The sequence below is a fragment of the Pleurodeles waltl genome, chromosome 3_1 (assembly GCF_031143425.1).
Source record: "Pleurodeles waltl isolate 20211129_DDA chromosome 3_1, aPleWal1.hap1.20221129, whole genome shotgun sequence".
NCBI classification, from domain to species: Eukaryota; Metazoa; Chordata; class Amphibia; order Caudata; family Salamandridae; genus Pleurodeles; species Pleurodeles waltl.
Genome location: NC_090440.1, coordinates 555,041,993 through 555,068,413, shown reverse-complemented (window position 1 = coordinate 555,068,413; position 26,421 = coordinate 555,041,993). Strand labels below are relative to the sequence as shown.

General features: G+C 47.3%; 1 protein-coding gene across 8 annotated transcripts in view; it reads right to left on the bottom strand.

The window, feature by feature from the left end:
• KIF23 (kinesin family member 23) overlaps positions 1 to 26,421 on the bottom strand; it is a 177,695-nt gene that overhangs the window by 4,608 nt on the left and 146,666 nt on the right. For 2 of the 8 annotated variants that reach the window (XM_069222930.1, XM_069222932.1), the window contains 4 exons: positions 26,145 to 26,327; positions 25,078 to 25,377; positions 21,055 to 21,288; positions 6,720 to 6,808 (listed from right to left, as the gene is read on the bottom strand). In XM_069222930.1, the coding sequence (XP_069079031.1) occupies positions 6,720 to 6,808; positions 21,055 to 21,288; positions 25,078 to 25,377; positions 26,145 to 26,327 (806 nt within the window). The remainder of the gene's footprint in view (positions 1 to 6,719; positions 6,809 to 21,054; positions 21,289 to 25,077; positions 25,378 to 26,144; positions 26,328 to 26,421) is intronic. The other 6 variants (XM_069222933.1, XM_069222937.1, XM_069222934.1 and 3 more) reach the window with 4 other exon arrangements.

Below are 26,421 nucleotides of genomic sequence, written 5' to 3'. Positions count from 1 at the left end.
CAAACAAATGGGTTAGTTTAGATATTCAACAAAACCCTCAAAGGAATGATCATGGGACTCTTGGAGAAACTCAGGAGGAGATAGGATGTACTATTGCCTTGCCTCCTCTACGCCTACAAGGAAGTTCCACAAATGGGAGTGGTCTACCGCCCCTTTGAGCTTTTGTTTGAACATCCTGTTAGGGGTCCACTTGCCCTTGTGAGGTAGGGCTGGGCGCAACCTCTCAAACCCCCCCCCCCCAAACAGGACATAGTAGATTATGTGCTAGGCCTCAGATCAAGGATGGCTGAGTATATGAGGAGAGTATCTAAAAACCTTGAGGCAGCCAAAACTGCAAAAGCTGTGGCATGACCAAAAGATTCGCTGTTTACCAGCCAGGTCAAAATGTGTGGGTCCTGGCGACTGTGGCTCCTAGGGCACTCCAAGATACGTGGAGGAGTCCTCACACTATTGTGGAGAAGAAAGGTGAGGTCACCTACTTGGTGGACCTAAGCACTCCCAGAAGCCCCCACGGGGTGATTCACTACTATCTTACTACAACGGGGCTGACATGACACTGCTCATGGCTACTGATGAAGGTCAGGAAGAAGAGAGTGACCGCTTCCCGGACCTCGTCTCCCACAACCCAGAAGATGGCTCAGTAGAGGGAACAGTTCTTGGTCAAACCACATGGTGAGAATACACCATTGACACAAGTGACAGCCTGCCTGTACAAAGCAAAATATATAGGCAGCCTGACCATGTCGGGGAATGCATCAAAGCTGAAGTGCAAAAGATGCTTGACTTAGGAGTCATTGAGCCCTCAGACAGCCCTTGGGCTAGTCCTGTAGTCTTGGTACCCAAGCCTCACTCTCAAAATGGGAAGAAAGAGACAATGTTCTGTGTTGACTCCAGAGGCCTCAATAGGTCACCAGGACTAATGCTTATCCAATCCCCAGGGCAGATGAGCTGCTAGATACTCTGGTTGCTGAATCCTGGCAGATCAAATTATCAGAGGACGCAAAATCTAAAACAGCGTTCTTAACACCTAGTGGGCATTATCACTTCACAATAATGCCCTTTGGTTTGAAGAATGCCCCTGCAACATTTCAAAGGTTGATGAACAAAGTTCTCCAAGGCCTGGAAAGCGTTAGTGCATTATATCTAGACGATATAGCTGTCTTCAGCTCCACATGGGAGGAACATCTGATCCACCTTGAAAATGTACTTTAGGCCCTGAAAAAGGCAGGCCTCACTATCAAGGCATCAAAATACTAGATATGGTAGGGCAACTTGGTTTATTTGGGCCACCTGGTAGGTGGAGGCCAAATTCTGCCACTCCAGGGCAAGATCCAAACAATCTTGGATTGGGTTTCCCCTACCACTCAACCAAGTCAGAGCTTTCTTAGGTCTGACTGGATACTACAGGAGGCTCATTAAATGACATGGCTCCATTGTAGGCCCCTTAAATGACCTGGCATCCAAAAGTCCAAAAGGATGCCAAAGAGTCTTGTGGACAGCTAGTTGCCAGAAGGCCTTTGATGACCTGAAATAGGCCATGTGCTCCGCTCCCATTCGAAGAAACACTAAGTACTCCAAATAATTAATTGTCCAAACAGATGCTTCTGAGGTAGGGATGCGGGCAGTTCTTTCACAACTAAATGAAAAGGGTCAGGATCAGCCTGTAGCTTTTATAAGTAGAAGGTTGACCCCCAGAGAGAAGCGTTGGTCTGCCGTTCAGAAGGATGCCTTTGCTGCGGTCTAGGCCTAGAAGAAGCTAAGGTCATGCCTGTTTGCCACGTACTTCCTTGTTCATACAGACCACAAGCCCCTCCCATGGCTTAAAGAGATGAAAGGAGAAAATCCCAAATTGTTGAAGTGGTCCATCTACCTTCACGGAATGGACTATACAGTGAACATAGACCAAGGAGTAACCACGCCAATGCAGATAGACTCAGTGTGTTTAGATTGTGTTCACTGGGATCCTGCTAACCAGGATCCCAGTGATTGTGCTCTCTCCTCTAAATGTGGTTGCTTTGCTACCCTTTACACCCCACAATTGGCATACTGGTGTATCCCTGTAAGTCCATAGTATATGGTACTTAGGTACCCAGGGCATTGGTGCACCAGGGTCCCATGTGCTGCAGCATGTATTATGCCACCCATGGGGGCCCTTGCAAACTATCTGCAGGCCTGCCACTGCAGTCTGCATGAAAAGGTGCATGCACCCTTTCACTGCTGGTCACTGAACCAGGTCACTGTAAGTCACCCCTGTGGCAGGCCAACCTAGCCCAGAGGGCAGGGTGCAAATACCGGTGCGTGAGGGCACCCCTGCACTAGCAGAGGTGCCCCCATGAACTCCAGCTCCATTTTCCTGGACTTTTAGTGCTGGGACACCATTTTATGTGTGTACTGGACATATATCACTACCTATGTCTAGATACATAATGGTAACCCAGAACCTAGGCATGTTTGGTATCAAACATGTCAGAATCATACCCCAATACTTTTGCAAGTATTGGAAGTATGATTCCGTGCACTCTGGGGGCTCCATAGAGGACCCCCAGCATTGCTACCACCAGACTTACAGGGTTTTCCAGACAGCCCAAGCGAGTGCCACCCCTCAGACAGGTTTCTGCCCTCCTGCAGCTTGATCTGATCAAGCCCAGGAAGTCAGAACAAAGGATTTCATATGTGAGAGGGAGGTAACACCCTCTCTCTTTGGAAATCGGTGTGACTGGCTTGGGAGGGATAGCCTCCCAAAGCCACTGGTATGCTTTGAAGGGCACATTTGGTGCCCTCCGTGCATCAACCAGTCTACACCAGTTCAGGGACCTCCAGTCTCTGCTCTGGAACAAAACTGGACAATGGAAAAGGGAGTGACCACTCCCCTATCCATCACCACCCCAGGGGTGGTGCCCAGAGCTCCTCCAGACGGTCCCTGGGTTCTGCCAACCTGAATCCAAAGTGGGCAGGGACCTCTGGGAGCATCTGAGTGGCCAGGTCAGACAGGTGACATCAGAGCCCCCTCCTGATAGGTAGTCACTTTGCTAGGTGACCAATCCCCCTTTTAGGGCTATTTAGGGTCTCTCTCTTGGGTGAGTCCTCAGATTCGGCTTGCAAGATTCTAGCAGGATTGCTCCGCAACCTTACTTTGACTTCTAGCCACTGGAACTGCGACTGGGCCCTCCAGTAGCTGACAATCTGCATCCACGACGAAGACTCTGCAACATTGTTTCCATGGCTCTTTCCAGCTTCTGCAACATTTCCATGGCTTTGCATCCTCTGAGGGCGGCAAGTCTTCGGTCTGCACAAGAAGGAAGAAGGAAACTCCCTTGGAGTGAAGGAGTCACTCTCCTGCATCCGCAGGTACCAACTGCAACAATAACTGGCTGAGTGGATCTCCTCTCATCCTGAGCTGCGTGGATCCTGCATCACGGGTGGTGGTCTGGAGTAGTTCTCTTGTTCCTCTCTGCCAGTTGTCCAACTTTGGTGGCCTTCCCACGCAGGACAGTACCCCTGTGCACTGCGTTGCTTGCAGCTACCAAGGCTTGTTTGCATCTCCTCCAAGTGATCTTCAGGCTTCGTGTAGCCCCAGCACTGTTACCTGCGACGCACAGCCCTCTGTATGCTCCTCAGGTGGCGTGGGACCCTTCTTCTGTTGTGCTGCTTGGGCTCCTTTTTGACTCCTGGTTCCTCGTCCAGTGCGTGCCTTGCGGGGATGCCTTTTCTTCTGTAGACTCTGCCTTGCTGAGGGTCCCCCTAGGATTCACCCCCGTGGGTTGCGTCCTCCTGGACCTTGCTGGTCCCCTGCAGCTCCACTTTTGCTTCACCTCGACTTCCACCTTTGCCAAGGCTTGTTGGTGGCTTTTCCACGACACTGACCGACTGCAATCGTCCAGGAACTCTTCACCTGCTCCAGTGCTGCATTCCTGACCATCTTCGTCCTACCATCTACCAACTCCTGCAACCACAGCTTCATGGGTAGTAGTCCCTACTCCTCCTGGACTCTTCTGTGACTTCTGGACTCCCCTTCTTCCACAGGTCTTCCTCTTCAGGAACCCACTGCTGGTTTCTTGCAGTCTTGTCCGGGTGTTGCATTTTCGTCTTTTTCTTCCTTTTGGGTGAAAATCCAGTAACTTTCTTCCTGGTTGCCGAGTGGCACTGTGGTACTTACCTTTGGGGTTTCCTAGTACCCCAAGCTCCCCTCTACACATTCCACTTACCTAGGCGGGGGTCCTGTGTTCGCATTCCATTTTTTTAGTATATGGTGTGGGCTTCCCCTAGGGTCACTAATGTCTATTTGCATTGTTTTCTATCACTTTCTATGCCTATTGCTGATAACTAGTGTACATATATGTAGTGTTACTTACCTCCTATTAGAGGGTTGCCTCTAGTACCTTTTGGAATTGTGCCACTAAAATAAAAGTACCTTTATTTTTGTAACACTGAGTGTTTTCTTTCATGTGTTGTGTGACTGCAGACATACTGCATGAGCTTTGCATGTCTCCTAGATAAGCCTTGGCTGCTCATCCACAGCTACCTCTAGAGAGCCTGACTTCTAGAGACTGCCTACACTACACTAATAAGGGATACCTGGACCTGGTATAAGGTGTAAGTACCTTAGATACACACTACACACCAGGCCAGCTTCCAACGCTTTCGGAGTGGAATGAAGTTGCACAGCACCACTTGCCAGTGTTCAGACGCACAGCTTTTTGAGTTTCCAGATCTAGTCTAGCACCTGGTGATATTCACAAAGTGAGTAATATGTGGTTAAAAGTATCCATCAAAAGCTATCTGCAGGCAAGGCCTAAAAAGGGATCTCTGGCTACGCTAAAAGAGGCAACGAATAGGACCTGGCAGAAGAGGGGTATCAGTTCCCCTAAATGCACTGCAAGAAGAACAAACTGGAAGACAACTTCTGAAAAATAGGGCACGGTAAAAAAGGGAACCAGCACTTCAGCCATAGCACAATAATGAAACAAGAACATAAGCCTGACCTGGAGAAATTCTTCTCCCTGCTGCGTTCAAAATTATAAATATAAACCACACACATAACCAACCCTGCACAGTTCCACCTCTTATTGTGCCCAACTCTCCACTAGTGTCACCTTCACTTACACGGCACTCTAAGTGAAAATCTAGAAAACAACAAATATATATATATATATATATATATTTATACACACACATATCTAAAATGATTCGTCAAGCTGTGCCAAAGTTTTTTGCAATATAAAAAACACTCTGTCTGTGGAATCTAGTTACCAACTATAATAATAACTACCTTCTGCCAGAAGAGAGGGGTAGGGTAGGTGAGATGAGGTGTGTGGTTTTGTAGGTTTGTTTTCCAACAGTCTATTGTGGTTATAGACCCAACCACGATGTCCCAAATTCTAGCTCCCCTCAGAATATCTGGTTCAGTAAAAGAGGTGGAAACAGCCAGTCTATATCATTTAAAACTTCACAGCATGACAAGCAACCAAAGACTAATGCCAGAGACAATGGTACTCCAGAAGTCACAACAATGCCCATCCCTGAACACTCAATGCTGTATCGGAAAGATTGAGGTTAGCAAACCTCTACAGTACCGGCACAATAAATACACTTGACCTGGCGACATTCTCCTTGCAGACTCCCTTTGGACTCAAATGTGGGTGGATTTGAAAAACCTTGAGCCTGACACAATGCCGCTATTGTGCTGTAGGCACTCTTCTGTTCCCATTGTTACTTAGCAAGATTTGGCAGATTACTTCACCTAGATGATAGACCAGAGAGAGAGTTCGGACTCAAGACAAGCTCTTCTATTTCACAAAATCCACCTCATATCTCCTTTACCTTCTTTGCCACAGCACTATATTCAATCAAACTGCAGTATTCTTCCTCTCACTGAGATATAACTATCTATCCAACAGAGCCACCAGTGACATGATTTTACTTCTTTAAGGGTGTGGAAATATTTAAGAATCAATAACGTTTTATGCTAGTAGGGCGCCAACAGAAGATTTGTCTCATTTGTGAAACATAATTGAAGAAAGACTGGTAAATTAGATTTCTCGCAATGTGTGTATTATGGATGTTGTTAGGTCGTTGTCTATTCCCAGAACATGGGACTAGTTAAAGGTCTCTCAAAAAATAAATAAAAATCTTCACACTGACAGTGCACTACCTCCATCAGGAGATATATGTGTGAAGCTACCAAATGAAAGTTAGTGAACTTTAGGGTGGAAAAAAACCAGGGCAAAACTTGCTGAAAAACTGCACCTTCCTTGCAACGGGCAGCAACTCAAATGAAGAGGTTTGGTGTGAAATGCTAAAAAAGGGGACACAGGATATATAATACTCAATAGTAAGTTAAAGGCCAGCTAAGACAAAGCAGGTGAAATGGGTCTGCATGTGCTAGAATAGTAAAACATTTACTCGGTGCTGTTTTTGAGAATTTGGCACATTAGCCGTATCAAAGGCAACACTATCATCACCCTAAAAATTAGGCAATACCAATTTTGTCACTTCTATAGTGAAATGTCTGCCAACTTGAAGGTATTCTGTATATTTTAGTCATTTCAAGAATTCTCTATGGAAATAAACTATATGGGTACAGTAGCAGAACTACTTATATGTGCAAGTATCATGGAATAAACTCACAAATCTATTGAAATAATTGGGTAAAATATTAGACAGACATCAGCCATCCGATTTTTTTTTCTTTTTCTGGTGTGCTTCAGAGCATTACTTACCTGGAGCCTGTAGGAGACTCTTGCTTCAAAGTCTCGATCTCTGTAAACTGCACAGACTGGCCGCCACCTCGAGTCCTGTACACATCACCCTGCAGAGGGATAAGACAAAGGCGAATTTGATTAGGAAGAATTTAATGTGGAAGTAATGCACGGACTTCTTGTGAATTTAAATGTCCTCAAGCAAGCAGGGACGTTTAGGATCAGCAGCTTCCACTCCCGAGAAACCAAACAGTGCCCTGTTTCCCTTCACCCGTGATTCAGCGTGTGCCATATAAAGATTAAAACCACATTGCACAAAAAGGTCAAATGCGCATCTCCAAAACAAGGTTACTGTGCAAGCTCTATACAAACATACAGACCAAAAAGGCAAGTCACTTACAACTTATTGATTTCTTTCTGCAGAAGCACTCTGGTATTCTAGGGGGGAGGACATTGATTAGCCATTAAGATTCGAGGTCTGTGCCCTGCACGGATAGTGCTTTCACTGTTAGAAAAGGGTATCAAATTCCGAAAGTGAAAGTATTACACTTACCTCAATACTGTATTACAGGCCCTGCCGCTTATACAAGCCATCCTCTTACTCTGCAAAACGAGCATCAAGGAAGGAAATGGACAGACAAAATAATCCGGAGTGCAGAAAAGTAGGTTCTTGGAGGAGTCTGAACTAAGTATACCAAATTTTCAACTTAGATGCTGCTTTATGTAAGTCCACTGCGGAATAGATCATCACCCACCATATAGTCGTATCAAGTTTATATACTTACAGGTTTACACTCCGCTAATAGCTATTTGAAACCTTGACTACCGAAAGATACCAGGAACACTGGGATTGGAATTCATCAGACAGATTTCACCTTATTTAAAAGACAAGCATTTGAGGTCCAGTACATAGAAATGTGTCTGTAGAGGCTGCCACAAATACCACTATTGATACAAAGAAGTCTGCAGCATCAGCTCGAATATTAATCTGTCAAATGAGCCACCTGAACATAGATGTCTCTGGTGATATCCCTAAGCTAAAGCATTAGCTACAATGTACAACATCCCAAGAGCCCACTTTCTCGCAGGTAGCTGCATAGTGCACAGGATGTGTATAGCTCACCGCACCAGAACTTGCACTCGTGGAAATAATTTATTCAGTGAAAACCAGAGAATTATATCCTTCACCTTCAACTATCTGGTGTGGTTTTGTCCCTGGGTTTCTGAAATAAGGTTGCTAACCATCCAGAAGGGATGCATCCTATCCACTGTTTCAGAAGAACTGGACAACTCAGAACTGCAAAACTCTGACCTCCGAATTTAGTCCTGCATACACTAAGTCAGTTCTTGGGAAACCAGTCATATGAACATGACTTCTGCCAACTGTCCACAATGTTGAGTCCATCGAGCTCACCTGGGCTTGAATCAACCGGTCAGTCAGAAAAACTGGTATACCTTTTGTGCTCTGGACCTCTGCTGGAATGATCAATCTATCTATCTATCTATCTATCTATCTATCTATCTATCTATCTATCTATCTATCTATCGGATCTTATATAGCGCCAACTACCCGGAGGCCTCGTAGCGCTGATATATATATATAATAATGAATCCATGTATCTTTGCTCCCTTTGGTGCATATGTTGGTGATACTTTTGGAAAATTCCTGTATGTGTGTGTATATTGTATAGTCTTTCATAGGGTGGGGTTTGGGGGGGTGTTTTGCAGAGGCAAAAGTAGACAGGGCTAATGCTCTATTTTGTGGTTGTGTTGGCGAGCAGTTAGGCTTATCAGAGGGTAGTGCTAGGCATTTGTTGTACTTACAGAGGCAATAATGACACACACAAAGAATAAATCCGAGATCCAATTAAAAAGATAACATTTCTTTTAATATATGTTCAAATCCAAGAGCTTCGTAATCGGGTAAGTAGACTTTTAAGCATAAATCCCTTGCAATTTCAGAAATCAACAGTGCAATTCTCAGAGTTCTCTCAATGTTATCCCATGGAGGAAAACAATGTTCAGCAAACATGGTCAACAACGGCCGACGAGGTCGAGCTCAGGGAGCAAAGTTAATTACTGGACACGGATCAGAACCACACCAACAGGCCACACTTGGCAGCACTGGGGTGGCCTTGTGTAGGGCTGCAGTAAGGCATCAGGTGCCCAATGGTTCTCTACGGGAGTTGAGCCTTGTGACAAACAGGCGGCAGGCTCTGGCTAGGAAGCCAGTCAGGGACAACAAGCTGGTAGATAATAGTCTTGGGGTGCTTGGAGATGGAGGTGCACCTTTGGTCCATTTCTCCAGGGTCGACGGATGCAGGGGTGTCCTTGGGTGTTGGGCTTGCTCGTCCGGGAGCACTTGTGTTCAGGGAGCCCTGTGTGTTGAGACTGCAGGTGTCTTCAGGGAGTCCGGCAGGGGTGGACCCAAGCTTTTAGGAGCTGGGGGATGTCGGCACCAGCGACATGGTTGCAGGAGGTGTCGGGTTTCCTCTCACCACAAGGTTGAGAGAGACAGGGCCTGCGTACAGAGGCTGCAAGTGTCTATGGTGAGTGCAAGATGGGTGAGACCACACTGGACTCAGTCTCTGGGCAGCTGGGGAACCACATTGGCACCATTGGCTGGCTTCACCTTGGGTCGTGGACATCCGGTTCAGTAGTCACCTCAGGTTTCAGGGCTTTGGGGGTTCCAGCAGCTTGAAGTTTGTTGTTGCAGAGCAGGTCCACTGCTCAGGGAGACTTGATTCTTTATAGAAGGCAGAACACGTTGGGTTCTTGGGCTGAGTCTGTTGAGGTTAGCAGGCAATCCGGCGTGGTCAACTGCTGCTTTTTTTCCTCTTCTGCAGGTGCAACTCTTCTTTGTCCTTGTCTTTTTAGGTCATTAGGATCTGAGTTCTAGGGTTAAGGGGTGCCACCTAAATACTTAATTTAGGGGCGTTACAGGGAGTGCCAGGTTGTAGCCAATGGGCTGCCCACCTTTAGGGTGGCTACACCCATTCCATGACGACTTCCGCTGGTAATTTAAAAAGTATTGTCCACTTTAGCTCGTCCACCTTAGGGGTGAGACTGACAAAGTGGGCACACCTCCTGAAATGACTAATTTTCCCACCTGTGCTGCCACCAAAAGTGGGGTCAGTCATCGCCACCATCTGGAGAGACCTGTGTCGCATTGCAAAGACGGCTAGGCCTTTGAAGCTCAACGCCCTGGAATGTCCATCCTGCCTGGGTGAGGTTCCAATACCTCCGTCCAGCGCAGGCTTTTGTCTCAGGCCCTCAAGAGCAATGGCTCTCACCTTGGGGGGCCAGAAACACGTCTGAGGTGGATGAACTGGTCAGGATCAATCAGTCAGCACACTAGTAGCTGGTAGGTTTTCATGGGGCACCTCTAAGGTGCCCTGTGTGTGCCTTTACTAATAAATCCATCACTGGATTCAGTGAGGGATTATTATCCTGAGATATTGGATACCAAACATTCCAGGGTTCAGAGATGCCATCATGTAGCTAGGGAACTCGTAATGACCAGTGTTTAGCACATGCACTTACTAAGTCTTAGAATCAGAGACATAGCAGGAGCAAATCTGCTTGTGCATATATGCCCTCACATGTGCCCTGATGCACCCTGATTAAGGGGTGACCTACACCTGGCACATGTAGTGATAGGGGACCTGGTTGTGTTTTCAAGTTAGCCTGCACCAATGCATGCAGTCTGCAATAGCAGCACTGTGTGGGCTTAGTAAGAGGTACCTGGGGGTGACAACTGGTGCTGCAGCCCTCAGGGACCTTCCTTAGTACTACAGGCCCTAGGCACCAGGGTACAATTTACTAGGTACTTCGAGTGTGCCAATTGTGCAGAATAACTGTGCAGTTTCGAGGAAAGAAATCTGCACTGGGGAACAGTTTAGCAGAGACCCAGTGCAGTAACAGTCAAAGCCACATCCGAAACCAGACAAAAAAAAGGGGGGGGGGGGGGGGGGGGGGGGCAAACCATGCAAACAAATGGAGCTTGCCTACGTGGATCATGGACCCGGGTGTGGGAGCTTGGATGTAGAGGGGTTTGGTCAGCTGCTCTTGTGCGAAGGCACTCACAGGCCTTGGTCAGACCTGCAGAGGGGGAAGAAAAACATCAGGGACGCTCTTGTGGTCAGCCTCGTCGGGTCAGTGGTCCCTCAGCGGCAGGTCAGATTTAGCAGCAGTGGTGTCTGGTCTAGACTCAAAGAAGCCTTGGTGCTTGCAACTGCTCTAGTACACCAGGTATTAGGGCAGGAAGGCTCCTGGCAGGCTTAGCGACTCGAAGACTGGATGGGTCGAAGGGGCTGCACTCCTGATCCTCGAGATCCTCCTCCTAGTGAGATGCTCCCTCAGTGGACCCGATGGTCAGCGAAAAACAGGAACCGGGCATCTGCTGGAGAGAAGTGGGTTCCCCAATGCAAGGGAGATGCTGGCTGGTTGGTGAAGTTCGGTAGGGTCTTTCCAATTGTCAGGACTGGAGCTGGTAGGCAGAGTTTGGAACCAATGTCCTCAGCTAGTCCACAGTTCTTGCGCTGGTTAACTCTTTGTTGTCCTTCTGCTTTAGTTAGTTGAACACAAGTTCCTGGTGTAAGGGGACCACCTAAATACTGAATTTAGGGGTGTTAAGGGGAGTGTAGGGTAGTAGCCAATGGGCTACTTATCCCTGGGGTGACTACATCCCTTAGATCACCACTTCCTGTGAGGAGTAGGCATTTTCCTGACCTCGAGTTCCTAGTTCCACCAAAAACAACAAGATGGAACCCCTCCCTTCTGATGGATACAACTACCTGTGGATTCCTCACCTAATGAATACTCCCATGGCGCCAGCATTCAACGGAAATCTTCTTCCCAGCTTCTGCACGTCGACGTCACATTAGCCCACGCGACGCTGTCTGACGTCATACAGGCAATAAGAGGTCCTCGCCGACGTCAGTTCCCTTTTTTCCGTGCATTCGAAACGGTTATCTTCGAGGGAGCAACTGTTACTTTCGTGGTTACAGTATATATTTTCTGCTGTGTGAATTTTCTCTGCGGTTATTATGTCTCAGAGAAAGTCGGGTTTCAAGCCCTGTCGGGAGTGTGGGGGCAAGATGTCCATTACTGATCCTCACTCAGACTGTTTATGGTGCTTAAGCTCCGATCACGATGTCGCAACATGTGATTCATGTCAACACATGAATCCAAAAGCCCTAAAAGAACGAGAGGCTAAACTCTTCATGGTGAAGTCGAAGAGGAAAGAAAAAAGGCATCATAAGAAGTCCTCCTCGCCGAGGTCTCATCGGCGTCATCAAGACTCCCGGCGCCGTAGGGATTCACGGCGTCATTCCAGCAAGGAATCTCGTTCGAGGTCGCCTTCGGCTCGGCGTCGAAAGACTTGAGGTCAGTCCCACGGTCACGCCACATCCGTCAACGCCGTTGCCTTCTCCGGCGTCACCGACTTCGCCTGGACAGACTTCAGTGATTGAGGTGACGCAGCCTCAGGTGTTTTCTCCGGCGTCGCAGACGTCGAGGCTGGCGTCGGGGTCGCCTTCGATCCAGGCACCCCAGTATCCAGCTTTTCCAGCCCCTGGAGCCGATAATACCGCATTTTTGAATGCGATGTATACCATCTTTCAGCAGATGGCTCCAGGAGGTGCTCCAGTTGGTCCGTCGGGCTGTTGGCTTTTTCCTTGGGTGCTCCAGCGCCTTTACGGCCGGCACCCTTTATGCCCTTTCTCCCTTTAGGGAACGTGGGCTCGGCGCAGATGTCGGCGCCGGTGGCCGCTCCGGTGGCTCCAGAGGTTTTGGCCCCGGATGTTTCCATCCCGTCGACTTCGGGATTTCGACCTGTGACTCCGGCGGGACCATCGGAAACTCCAAGACGCGACTCTCTTCGTCCGGTTCCTACCTCGGCGCCGAAGCTGCCTGTGGCGCCGGACATGGCGCCGAATGGATCCGGAGATCGGCGCCGATCCTCGACTTCGGCGGAGGCCATGTGGACTCCGCGTATTGAAGAAAGGCTGCACTCTAGAAGGCGTGCTCTCCGTCTTTTGGAAGAGCAGGAATACCAACGAGTCTTGGAGGAAGGAGAGATTGAGGACTCTGGTGATGGACTTCATGGTCTGGATACAGCCAGTGGGCTGGATACTTCCCCTGAGTGGGACCTATCATCTCCAGGGGAGTATACGGAGGAGGCTGCTACCTTTCACGCTGTGGTAAGAAAGGCAGCTAACTTTCTGGAACTGCCTTTGCCGGTGGCAGAGGCGAAACAGAATTTGCTGACTGAGGTGCTACATCCGGCCTCTACTGCAGCGGAGCCTCTTTTGCCATTCAATGAGGCTTTGCTTGATCCGGTGTTAGAGGTGTGGAAGAAGCCAGTATCTTCCTCGGCTGTTCATAGGGCTGTGGCCAGGAGATATCGGGCTGCGCCATCTGACCCTGGCTTTCTGTCTAGACATCCTACGCCGGAGAGCTTGGTGGTGCAAGCCTCCTGTTCTTCTAGATCAGTGCCTGGATCTTTCCCGACGGTACCAGGGGACAGGGACTCCAAAAAGTTGGACGCACAATCCAAAAAGATTTTTTCGGCCTGCAGTATGGCGTTGAAGGCCCACCAACGCGACTTGCATTTTGGGGAGATACATCCATGCTCTTATGGACGACATATCATCTTCGTATACGGAGCTTCCCCAAGGACTTTTGAGCATTGTTTCGGATGCCCAGGCTGCCACCACCCAGATTATCCAGTCTGGGTTGGACACGACCGATTCAGAGGCTAGGGCGATGGGCACGGCTGTGGTGGCAAGGAGACAGGCTTGGCTCCGCAACTCAGGGTGCTCTGCGGACGTGCAGTCGACCCTGTTGGACCTCCCGTTTGATGGGGACAAACTGTTTGGAGCCAAAGCGGATTCGGCCTTGGAAAGGTTTAAAGAGAGCAGAGCCACAGCCAAGTCACTGGGACTGCAAGCCCCTTCTTCTGCCTCCTCTAGGTTTTTTAGGAGGTTTCGTGGTTTTGGACGGGGTTCTTCCTCCTCTTCCTTTCGGGGGAGATACCAGCAACCTGCCTCTTCTCTCACCTTTAGATCGATTAGAGGGAGAGGTAGGATCCGCACCAGGGGAGCCTCTCAGCAGCACTCTGCCTCTTCCTCGTCCTCTGGTGGGGTGCAGCAGGGGAAGCAGCCTTAGGCTTCCACCAGTCCCCACTAACTCCTCTCCTGTAGGGGGAAGGTTACGACACTTTCTTCACAAGTGGCAGACTATTACATCGGACACTTGGGTTTTCAGCATTGTGGGGAAAGGCTACACCCTTCCCTTTCAGGAGTTTCCGCCCCTCATCCCGCACCGCCCATCGTATTGTTCAAAAGAACATCTCCTGTTGCTAGAACAGGAAGTTCAAGTCCTCCTATTAAAGGGCGCGGTGGAGTTGGTTCCAGAGCAGGAAAGGGGTCAAGGTTGTTACTCAAGATACTTCCTGATTCCCAAGAAGGATGGTCGGTTGAGACCAATTCTGGACCTGAGGATCTTGAATTGGTTCCTCAGGCAGGAAAAGTTCAAGATGCTGACCCTAGCTCAGGTGCTTTTGGCGTTGAACAATGGAGATTGGATGGTGTCTGTCGACTTGCAGGATGCTTATTTTCATATCCCGATACTCAAGTCGCACAGGAAGTATCTCCGGTTTGTGGTAGGGTCGCAGCACTATCAATTTGCGGTCCTCCCATTTGGTCTTACTTCAGCATCTCAAGTCTTCACGAAGGTGATGTCGGTGGTTGCGGCAGAGCTCAGGAGAAAGGGGATAGCAGTATTCCCTTACCTGGACGACTGGTTGATCAAAGCCAAGTCCCCGGAGCTTGTGTCGCATCATCTACAGTCAACAACCCAGTTGTTGTTCAACCTGGGCTTTTCGGTGAACGTGCCCAAATCTCACCTAGAGCCCTCTCAACGTCTCCTGTTCATAGGGGCAGTACTGGATACAACATTGGATCGAGCCTTTCCTCCACCTCAGCGGATTCGAGATATTCAGGAGTTGGTTCCAATGTTTCGAATTGGAGCGGTCATTCCAGTCCTCAAGGTCCTTCGTCTGCTCGGTCTGTTGGCCTCCTGCATACTGTTGGTCACCCATGCTCACTGGCACATGAGGGCTCTTCAGTGGTGCCTCCGAAGGCAGTGGTCTCAGCACAAAGGAGATCTCGAAAGTTCCGTCAAAATCTCCAGAGATGCTGCTGCGGACTTGAAGTGGTGGATTGCAGGCGACAATCTTTCTCAAGGAAAGCCGTTCGCGCAGTCACCACCGGTGACCACGGTCATAACGGATGCTTCCACTCTAGGGTGGGGAGCTCATCTGGGGGATCTGGAGATCAAAGGGCTTTGGTCTCCAGAGGAACAGATTTTTCATATCAATCTGTTGGAGTTGCGGGCTGTACGTCTGGCTCTCAAGGCCTTCCTCCCTTCCCTTCGCGGTCAGTCGGTTCAGGTCCTGACGGACAATACTACAGCGATGTGGTATATAAACAAACAGGGAGGAGTGGGGTCGTACCTTCTCTGCAGAGAAGCTCTTCGACTATGGTCCTGGGCAAAGGACCATCAGATTTGCTTGGTAGCAAATCATCTGGCCGGAGTCTTGAATGTACGTGCGGACAATCTCAGTCGCCATTTTTCGGCCGACCACGAGTGGCGTCTCCATCCAGATCAAGTCTGTCTAATCTTCCAGTTGTGTGGGGGTTCCTCGGATAGATCGGTTTGCCACCCGGGAGAACACGCACTGTCCGTTATACTGCAGTCTCCAGTATCCGATGCAGGGGGCTTTGGGGGATGCGTTTCAGAGGACCTGGTGCGACCAGTTGCTTTACGCGTTTCCCCCCATACCCTTGATTCCTCGAGTATTGAGGAAAATTCGCCAAGACCGGGCCCAAGTAATCTTAATAGCTCCGGATTGGCCAAGGAGGGTATGGTATTCCGATCTTCTCCAACTCTCAATGTGCCCTCCGCTCCATCTCCCTCTCAGGGCAGACCTCCTCTCGCAGTCGCAGGTTTTACACCCCCACCTCCAGAGCCTGCACCTTCATGCCTGGAGATTGAACGGGGCAACCTGAGTTCCTTCTCTCTCCCGCCTGATGTAGTGGATGTTATCTTAGCGGCCAGGCGACACTCCACTAAATCTATCTACGCTAATAGGTGGTCTAAATTTGTGGTATGGTGTGGAGAGAGACAGATTGATCCCTTACGTGCTCATTTGTCAGATGTTTTATCTTTTGCTTTGTCTCTAGCGCAGAAAGGTTGTGCAGTGGCTACTATTAAAGGTTACTTGTCTGCCTGGTCAGCCTTCATTTGTCTGCTAGACCAACCATCACTGTTTAAGTCTCCTATTGTTCTTAGATTCTGAAGGGTCTTCTAAATAAATATCCTCCAAAACCATTCGTTATGCCACAATGGGATTTATCCTTGGTCCTGACTTTCCTTATGGGGTCCCCTTTTGAGCCTATGCATTCCTGCCCCTTAAGGTATTTAGTTATTAAAACAGTTTTCCTGGTGGCCATAACATCTGCAAGGAGAGTGAGTGAGTTGCAGGCTTTATCAGTAAAACCCCCTTATACAACTTTTATGCGGATAAGGTGGTGTTGAGGACCAAGGCTGCTTTCCTTCCGAAGGTTGTTTCACCCTTCCATTTGGCCCAGACAATCACTTTGTCCACGTTCTATCCTCCGCCTCATCCTTCAAAGGAGGAAGAAAGACTACATCGCTTGGACCCAAAGAGGGCGTTAAGCTTCTACATTGACAGAATGAAGGATATCAGGCTGGAGGATCAGCTGTTTATCGGATACGTGGGCAAGAGGAGAGGAAAGGCAGTCCACAAGAGAACACTCTCCAGGTGGGTTGTTCTTTGCATTAAAATCTGTTACTCTTTAGCAAAGAAGGATCCTCCTGATGGTATTAGAGCGCATTCCACCAGGGCTAAGTCGGCCACTTCGGCTTTGGCTAGGGGTGTTCCTGTGGTCGACATCTGCAAGGCCGCAACTTGGTCGTCCCTTCACACTTTTGTGAAGCACTACTGCTTGGACTCTGAGGTCAGAAGGGACGGCCATTTTGCACGGTCAGTGCTGCAGGATTTCTTGGTTTGACCATACAGGCACCCACCACCGAGTGCGGTACTGCTTTGGGACTCTATTCATTAGGTGAGGAATACACAGGTAGTTGTATCCATCAGAAGAACGAGTTACTTACCTTCGGTAATGACTTTTCTGGTGGATACATTAGCTACCTGTGCATTCCTCACGGTCCCACCCGCCTCGCCGTTGCCTGTCTGGTCTAACCAAGTAATCCTTGAGTGTGCTCCTCTTGGTCTTTGGGGCTGTAATAGATTTTGTATATATGGATACTTGTTCATGTATATATATATATATATATATATATATATATATATATATATATATATATATATATATATATATTTCCTTGCGTATATGCATATTTGATTTATATAAATGTTTTGTTTTAGAAAGAAGCAAGAGTCCTATTAAATCTATGGCCTTTTCATGGAAATGTTGTGTACTTTACAATGTTGTCAGATGTTGCCTTGATCTCTCATTGCATGGGTTATTGTTCTCATGCACGTAAAAAATGTTGGTACTGACGTCGGCGAGGACCTCTTATTGCCTGTATGACATCAGACGGCGTCGCGGGGGCTAATGTGACGTCCTCGTCGACGTGCAGAAGCTGGGAAGAAGATTTCTGCCAAATGCTGGCGCCATGGGAGTATTCATTAGGTGAGGAATCCACAGGTAGCTAATGTATCCACCAGAAAAGTCGTTACCGAAGGTAAGTAACTCGTTCTTCGTGGAGCACATCAGGCAGCCCATCTTAGGGGTGACACTAGCCTGGAGGTGCAACACGCCCACTGCATAGACAATTTCACATCAGTCCTTGCGCCAAATGGACTTCAAGGTATAGGGTAGCATTACCCAGGTCCGGGGGAAGCCAGGGTTGCAAATCAAAGGGCAGCAGAGGCTTTGAAGTCTGCAGCCCAGATATGCTGATATATTAGCCATACTGCTGGAGGAGGTGATAATACCTCCCTCGAGACCAGGCAGGTGATGGCAGTCTATGTATTTTATTGTGGGTCTCTTAGGGTGGCATAATACACGCTGCAGCCCACAGGGACCCATTTTAGGGCCCATGCCCTAGGGGCACCATTTACTAGGGACTTACATGGGTGCTAATGTCCAGAACACTAGCACTAGAGCCTGGTTAGCAAGCTTCAGTGAAATGTCCATCAAAAACAAGCATCCAGCAGTTCAAATGGGGACAAATGTGTCGTTGGGGGGGGGGGGGGGGGGGGTTTGTGGACATCTGCAAGAGAATTTCCTATAAAACGCATACAGGAAACCTGTGACTCTCCTGTTGGCACTGCACGCTCGCAGCAGTGACAAATAACCTAGGCAGCGGAGGACCCACTGTTCAAAGTTATCTTGTGCCACCTCTTGATGGAGGTTCAATTTATGGTGAGGACCCTACCAGATGGTTAGCCACCAGAATGATTTGTTGCTGGTCCCGCCATCTTCAAATGCACAGGCTCCAACAACCCGCTCCTTCCTGCTTGCTGAGGAACCAAATGGAAGTCTCATTGTCCATGAGCACCTGCACCAGTCTCCCCTTGATGGTTGGCAGTAAGGTGGCTTTCAAGGCCAGCCAGGTTGCATCACACTATAAAAGATGTATATGAAACTGACATTTTGCTGAAGACCCGAGACCTCTGATCTCCACTCCTCCCAGATAACCACCATTCCCCGCCAACATCCCAAGAGTGGCTAGTCCGTCACAACACTGAAGTATAGATGGTGAAGGATGAGTGGCCTGACGAAGGTTAGGTTAGTGTTAGTTTGCCACTACACAAGATCTCAAGGTGTCTGCGAGATCACAATGGAATCTAAGAGGGACACCAGTGTTTGGTTCCACTGAAAGCAGAGGTTGCCTGCATAAGCTATACCAACTGGGATGCAAAAATCCTAGGAACCCAAAGAAGCCTCAGAACTAATCTCACGAGAACCAGAACTCAACCAGAAACATCAGGATCAGAAATTGAATATTCTAGACTTGCTGCACAATGATCACTTTCAGGTCTGAAGGGTCAAGAGGCAGGAGGGCAATTTGATAAGTGTCCAACCCTACCATGAACCACAGGTAGTATCTGTGAGACTGCAGCAATGGAATATAAAAATATATTCCCTGCAAGACCAAGGACACCATCCAGTCTCCATATACCAGAGTAAAGAGGATGTGCACGGACCTGAGCATTTTGAACTTGTCCTCTCTCTCAGAAAGCTGCTCAGTGGCTGGAGGTCTGCCCTTTGGCACAGCAAAGTAGCATCCTATGGGCCTCCAAGTCTAGCACTGCTGTATGGCAGGAGGTTATCTTTGTGAATAATAGTAAATGTGGCCTGCTGAAATGTGTCCTGGTTTTGGGGGACATGAGGCCGGGGAGAAATGAAGGCATGGGCTCTACTCTCTGAACAATTAAAAAAATCTATTGTTCTGTTGTGATTGATTTCCATCTGGGAAAAGTAGCAGATCCTGTCCACTACAAGCTAGCTGTGGGTCTTCAAGGTCAAGTAAAAGTGGATTGGGGCCACTGCAGCAGAGGAGGACTATGAATGTTGCCCCTGGTGGTGAGAATGGGTATGACAATCACCCCATCCGGTCTCAAAGAAGAAGTTATTTACCATCTATAACCCCTTTCCTGGTAGCGACTACCTAACTACAGATTCCTCACTACGTGAATTTCCCCAGGGACCAGACTGGATACATAGATTATTCTGTTAACAATTCTCTTGAGTGTCAATAGGTGGCATCATGCGACTGTGTTGGATCTATCCTACCCCAGGTGAGACGTCGGGGATACCATATATGTGCCACCTCTTTGCAGTGATGTGACTTTCTGATCTGTCTGCACTACTGGAGGCGGGGTCCATAGAAATCGAACAAGACAATTTATAGATCTTGAGTGGGATCTTAGTAATGGACTGGATGAGTCCATTCCACAGAATGCAGAGGATGGTGGGTCAGTGAGGGATCAGCAGTTATAGTCTCTACCAGGAAAGGGGCTACTGAAGAAAAGTAGCTTGTTCTTTTGACTGAGATTTCTAACCAAGCATTCTTCACCTTATGAATAGATACCAAAGTAGTACCTCCACCGCTGGTGGGGTTGTGGAATGGCTCAGAACAGAAAATCCTGCAACAGAGAAGGCCAAATACCTATCCCACCAGACCTGATTTTCCAGGAAATAGTGCTTTTGTGAACATGTAAAGAGACCCCCATGTAGCAGCCGGTAGATGTCCAAGACTGGCACACTGCACACAGAGCAGTAGTAGCAGCCTTTGCTCAGGTAGAATAAGCACAGAACCCTTTAAATCACTTCAGTGAACTTGTGCCATCAAATCTTTTCAGCAAGATTAAAATGTCTCTGCTCGCACTTTGGACCAAGACAGTAAATGCCTTACTGCTTCAAGACGATATACCCGACTTCTTAAAATCAGGGCACGTAACCCCTTCCTAAAAAAAAAAACACGGCAGAGCACATGGAAATAAACAACTTCCATCCATCCAACATCCCAATTATGGCAAAGCTCCTTGCAAAACTTGTCCAGGTCCAGTTATACAACCACATAGACCAATTTCAACTCTTAGACCAATTCCAATCCGGCTTCCGTTCGGGCCACAGCACTGAGATGGCTAACACACACAGCTGAGGAGGAGTTAAAAATGCTGGATCAAAACGAATCCTGTCTTCTAATCCTCCTTGACCTCGTCAGCTTTTGATATGGTCAAACGTGACAGCCTCCCAGACTTACTGGAACACAGGATGGGGCTAGGTGTCTTCAGGCGCTGCCCTCCAAACTCTATGATCATCAGACATTTCCAAAAAGTTTAAATGAAAGTAGTATTGAAATGTCCTCCTAGGTCAGATCTCCAAATGGCTGCAAAGTGCAGTGCGGCAATTGGGGCATTGTACAGGGTGGAAGAGGGAGAGCCAGAGGTTTGTTCAGGTGACAATTTCTCTATATAGAATGATCTGTTTTAAAGCTACAATCACTGCCAAAGTATTGTCTGGTCAGAAAATTCATGCCAGCTAACACAGAACTGAAAGCCTGACAACCCCTTCCCCTCTATTTTAGAAACAAAAATCTAAGCCTAGGGTAACAAAGATGGGCAAATAATAATGACACAACCTGTGGATAAAAAGGATTATTCTGAACTGCCAACATCTATGCTATTTGTGTGTCACAACACAATGAAGCCATTTAACCACTCCCCTCCCCTAAGCAATGTCAATCCAAAGACCACCCCTGCTTCAGACAAAATGGGAGGAATTCTCTTTACCTTGATCAGTTTTGTCTCTATCTCCCCGTCAGAGGCAAGCTGCTGGTGAGTTAGCATGTATTTGTCACACTTAGCTAGTGCCTTTTCGTTCGGGACGGCCACTTTGATTGCATTGGAGACATGGGGCTGCATAACCGTTTCAGTCTCCACGTTACCAGGCGGCTTATGATTTACCCATCTCTCAGCCCCGGCAGAGCGTGAGCGCCTATGCCGAGCATGGACTGGCGGTGCATTCTGATCAGAGTGAAAGGAATCAAGAAACAGGGAGAATCAGTGATCAATCAGTCCCCTTTTCATGTGCAAGCAGGAGAAAGCTCACAGGTCTGGTAAGCAAGGTAACCCACTCCACTTTTAAGACATCAGACGCACACACCACCAAACACCACCATACTGCACCAGAAACCACAAGACTGTCAAATACACATACTGACAACCCCACACTATGCCAGAAACATATCAGCTGTCCTCACATTAGGTCTGTTTGCCTAGCTCTTATACCACAGGTCACTCTTGGCACTCACTTTATGGCAGCTCTTATTGGCCCAATTAAGAAATTATGGTATGCGGAGGACAGAGCTGGTTTCACATTTGAACTTTATTGATGTTGCATTACGTAGTCCAGTGAGTGAGCAGATCTGGTGCAACCAGCCAATGAGCAGCAACATCTACTCAACATCTCCTGTGATTGCTCCCACTCCGAGATCTCCTGTGATAATGGAGATGATCCCAAACAAGCATTTAAAGCAGAATCCAACTGACATACACTGGATGTCTTAGAAGAGTCTTTCCCCTTTAAGGTATATCAACTTATAAGAGAAAAACCATTACCCTAGACACAGATATGTCCTGAAAGCTATTTGAAATACTGAATAATCAACTTTAAAGAGATTGCATCAAGAAGTGTGATATTAAATCAATTAATAAGCCACCTGGCAACACAGGTTCCAGTTTCCTCATTATTGCAATAACCAATTAATAGCTTGCAATAGCATGAACATGGAGGCAATCAAGGAAAATGCGAGCTTAGAATCACAACAAGAGATTCTCAAATGCATACTTCAGTACAAGTGGTTTATGAATAACAGTCTTGCACCCAAGTCCTATAACTGGTAACAAAATCACCCCTAAAAGCTTGAAGAAAGACAGCCAGTGCCCCTACCATCATAGACAACCTTTGAGACACTTGGTAGCCCACTCCATCTTTAAGACAGAGATACACACCACCAAACACCACTATACTGCACCAGAAACCACAAGACTGCCAAATACACATACTGACAACCCCACACTGCGCCAGTAACACATCAGCTGTCCTCACATTAGGTCTGTTTGCCTAGCTCTAATACCACAAGTCACTGTTGGCACTTACTTTATGGCAGCTCTTACCGGCCCAATTAAGAAATTATGGTTTGCAGAGGACAGAGTTGGTTTCACATTTGAACTTTTCATTGATGTTGCATTACATGGTAACAAAATCACCCCTAAAAGCTTGAAGAAAGACAGCCAGTGCCCCTACCATCAAATACAACCTTTGAGACATTTGTGACTCAGTCACACAGGTTACCAGCTCTGTGGTCTCCTCACTGCTGTCTAGGTAATAAACATTGATTACATTTGATTGCAAGACATGCAGGGGATATACAATGCATTCCTTCCAAAGCAGATACCTTCTCAAACCCTTGTTTGTAAATGTAGGATCTGGAGGATTGACACCAGAACCATCAGAAAATCTATGCAAAGCCCACTCCATCTCTCCCTCCCACCAGGACTTACAGCAGTCACTGTTCAGAAAAAAGCAGGCATGATGCATTGTATATTATTGAGCAAAATTATCCAACATTAGATGTGCTAAGCAAAGAGGTGGAGGTGCACAGAAAAGGCAACAATCACTGTGTCTAGGCCAGAATTTAAAGATGGGCAGAAGCTGTACGGGTATTTAATTAAAACCCCATTAAACAAATGCCAAATTTTAAGACCAAAATGAAAGCTCATGAAGTTGAGTTAAATGATTCTGCAAGTTATATCTTCCACAGCCAGTGCACAGTGCTCAGATGAAGAGTAACACCCAAATAGCAGAGGCATGCAAGTCAGATTTTGTGCCCAGTAGGTACCTTCCATACTGTGTAAATATGCACAAATTTACAGTTTTGATTTACCAGTGGACTTCGATTTAGTCTGAATGAACCAAGACTTACTCCACCAAAACAATAGTTTTTGTATCAAGGAACGCAAGTAACACGCCTCTATGTTATCAGAGTTAGTACATAAACAGTGAGCGCTTTTCTGTTTGCGCCCCTGGGATGTTCTGTATCATTTCAGTTGGTAAGGTTGAAGCTACAACAAAATAGGCATGTCACACCAGTAGGGCATGCTGTATTACAGAGTTCTTTGTAGGTATTGTTGACAAACTACTACGTTGGGTGGTTCTTGCCCATAAGTACATAGTGCATCAATTGCTGTCCGGAGCCCAAAGCACACTGCGCAAGAGAAACACAAACTGCATAGCTTCTCACAAAAATCAAGCTACCATCTCTCTTTTCTGAAACCTAAATCTGGTATAGCTCTGGAAGATGAAGGCTGGAGGCGATGAAAGTGGCAGTGTACACAGGCTATTGATGGGACATCAAATATAGTACATACTGACCAATGACTGACACTAAGGTTTTCCAGTACAAATGGCAAAAAACTGCATCTCCTAATTTAGGGTTGTCCAGGAGAACATATTGGAAATAATCTCTTGGCTCCAACCGGAAATGAATCTGCAAAAACAATAATTAACATACCCCTGGGTGCAAGGAGAAGAGCGAGATGGCTATACTGTAAAAAAAATCCCATCCAGAGAGGTGTTACTATGTTGCACAAGTCCGTATTCAAACATTTGAATCTTCTGGCACACTCTTCTTGTTTGAAGCTGGAACTGTGCAAATCATGATTACCAATACAATGCTTTACCTGATGCTCCACAAAGAAGGGGTGGGGGGGGGTACAGAAGTGACAGACATGTGAGCTATTTGGCTCCAGTCCTAGTCTTTTAGAAGCACTAACCAGAAATTGATTAAGAATGTGCCTAAGGTATGAGCATGCCTGACGAGTCCTACGCAGAACGATATTCACAGAGGAATACATTCTACAGAGCACTGTAAGAAAAGATCTTTGAAAGGAGGACAAACTTTTGTGATTTTCTCAGAACATTTCTTCCATGTACAATTGTAACAATCTTAAAAAATAAAAATAAAAATAAGAAAGAAAGAAGGAAAGAAGGAAAGAAGGAAAGAAGGAAAGAAGGAAAGAAAGGAGCCAAAATCAAAAATCAGTTTGAGGTTTCTACATGTATCAAAAACATCACAGAGCATGCACAAAACTGTGATGGTCAAGCAGCTTAATCAAGTTTCTTAAATTTTTATCCACACTAAGAAATGGCCACCCACTGCTACTAGATGCCCATATAAAAACAATGACCTGCACAGGATTTGGCTCTGTGTTGAGAGGAGTAGAGGTGCTATTTAAAAAAAAGCTGCAGGTACAGCCTAGGCTTCCAAGTACCAGGAATTCCATCAAAACTACATGGTATTCAATAGACAAGTTATTTAAAATTCTGCTTTTACATGAGTTAAAATGTCCTCCAAATCTATGCCTGCAGAAAGATATCCGAGGGTGCTGCTTTGTTGTAGATTTCACTCAATGTCCGAACAGACTCCAGTGATCCAAACACAGAAACTGCCTCTGACCTCTCCTGGGTTAATGTTATGCCTGTGTAACTGGCATAGTTTGCAACACAGCACGGGAGAATATTTGTATAGATCCACTAGGTAAATTTCCAAATTTAATTTAGATACAAAGGAAATGGGATCAAGCCAGGACTGTGGTGGATTGTGTCAAACCAATTCCAGGTTGAGTGATAGGACAGGCAGCATTCACTGTGTGGCAAAAGGCCAGATATGTAGAGTCCACAGCAAAGCAGCAGAAGCAGCAATAATGGCTATAACTTTAGCTACAAAAGCGGCGGCCAAATATGGCACTAACCCCACAGCAATCGTCATCCTCTACATCTAGTAGCCGACGACAGCTGGGTGGCTGCTGGGTGCCATCCCAGCACATGGCACGTCTCCTATCTGGCATGTTCTGACTCCTAACTGGCTCTGACTCCGGCTGCAGCCTTGTCCGGGCATACACATGCGTGCTGTATTGAGGAGTTTTCTGCTCCCACTCCGAGATGCAGGAGGCCACCGAGATGCTGGTGCAGGAGTCGGAGCGCTTGTGCAGCTGAGCTGGGGTCAAGGGTGCAGAGCTGCTAGGGAGCTGAGGAACACAGTTACCAGGAAACTAAAGAAATTAGAGAAAAATTAATTAAACTACTAAGCAGGGCACACGGCGCACACACACACACACTTCTACCTACAGAGCTATCAACAATGGAAAGCAGAGCTTCAGAGACAGCAACTTCCACTGCAAACTTGCATCTATTATTTTGACAGCACAAACCAATTGTCCTTCTTCAGTCTAGACCCTCCCAAAAAGCAATCAGTTTGGCTGAAGTGCTCTGGGCAATTAATCACCATGAGAAATATTGACAGGATAATGCTCCTAACCAATCTAATCTCTCCATTTTTGAACGCTTAAACTGCAAAGGATTGGAGACTGAAGGATTGGAGGTGGGCAGTGACAAGTGGGTGTGGAGTTCAGGGTATTAAAGAAGCATCACAGAAAGCACAGGACCGTACCTCGTGGCAAGGGTCAAGCACAAAAGTGTCCCACACACTTGCCTACAGCTCACCGGAGACAAAGTTCTCTGCGCAAGACTGGGATATGATGTAAGGAGCTCTGATTTAAAGAAAGAGTAACAATATCTGCTTGAAAACCTGGAAGTGCTTTAACAGTGGACAGTGAGACATGCAGCAGGACACCACCCACAAACATAACTGACAGCGCAAACAGCAGAGCGAAAACACCTCAAAAGGTTAGTGAAAACACACTTTACAAACCACAACCAGAAGATGTGACAAAGCAGAGGCCCCAAGCAGTTCAACAGTATGATTGTGCCTTCTGACCCTTTAGGCATGCACTAGCGCGCCACCAGGTATGTAACATACAGGTACTGGAGAAGGCGAGACAGATCTCGGTGTAGGTTTTGGCTCTCGGTCCTTCTGGCGAGTGGGCCGCTCCGGTTTGTCACTCTTGGGCTCCGTAACTATGGCCTTCAGCTGCTTCAGTTTCTCGTCTTTCACCCAGAGTTTGTTCTGCATCTCCAGCTGCGTTGCAGCCACACGACGCTCCTGTAAATTAGAACACACAAAGGACAGGGATAAGACTCAACATAGGACAAGAAGAAAAGGGTGCTATCTGGATGCTGGTATTTCCTGGGACCAG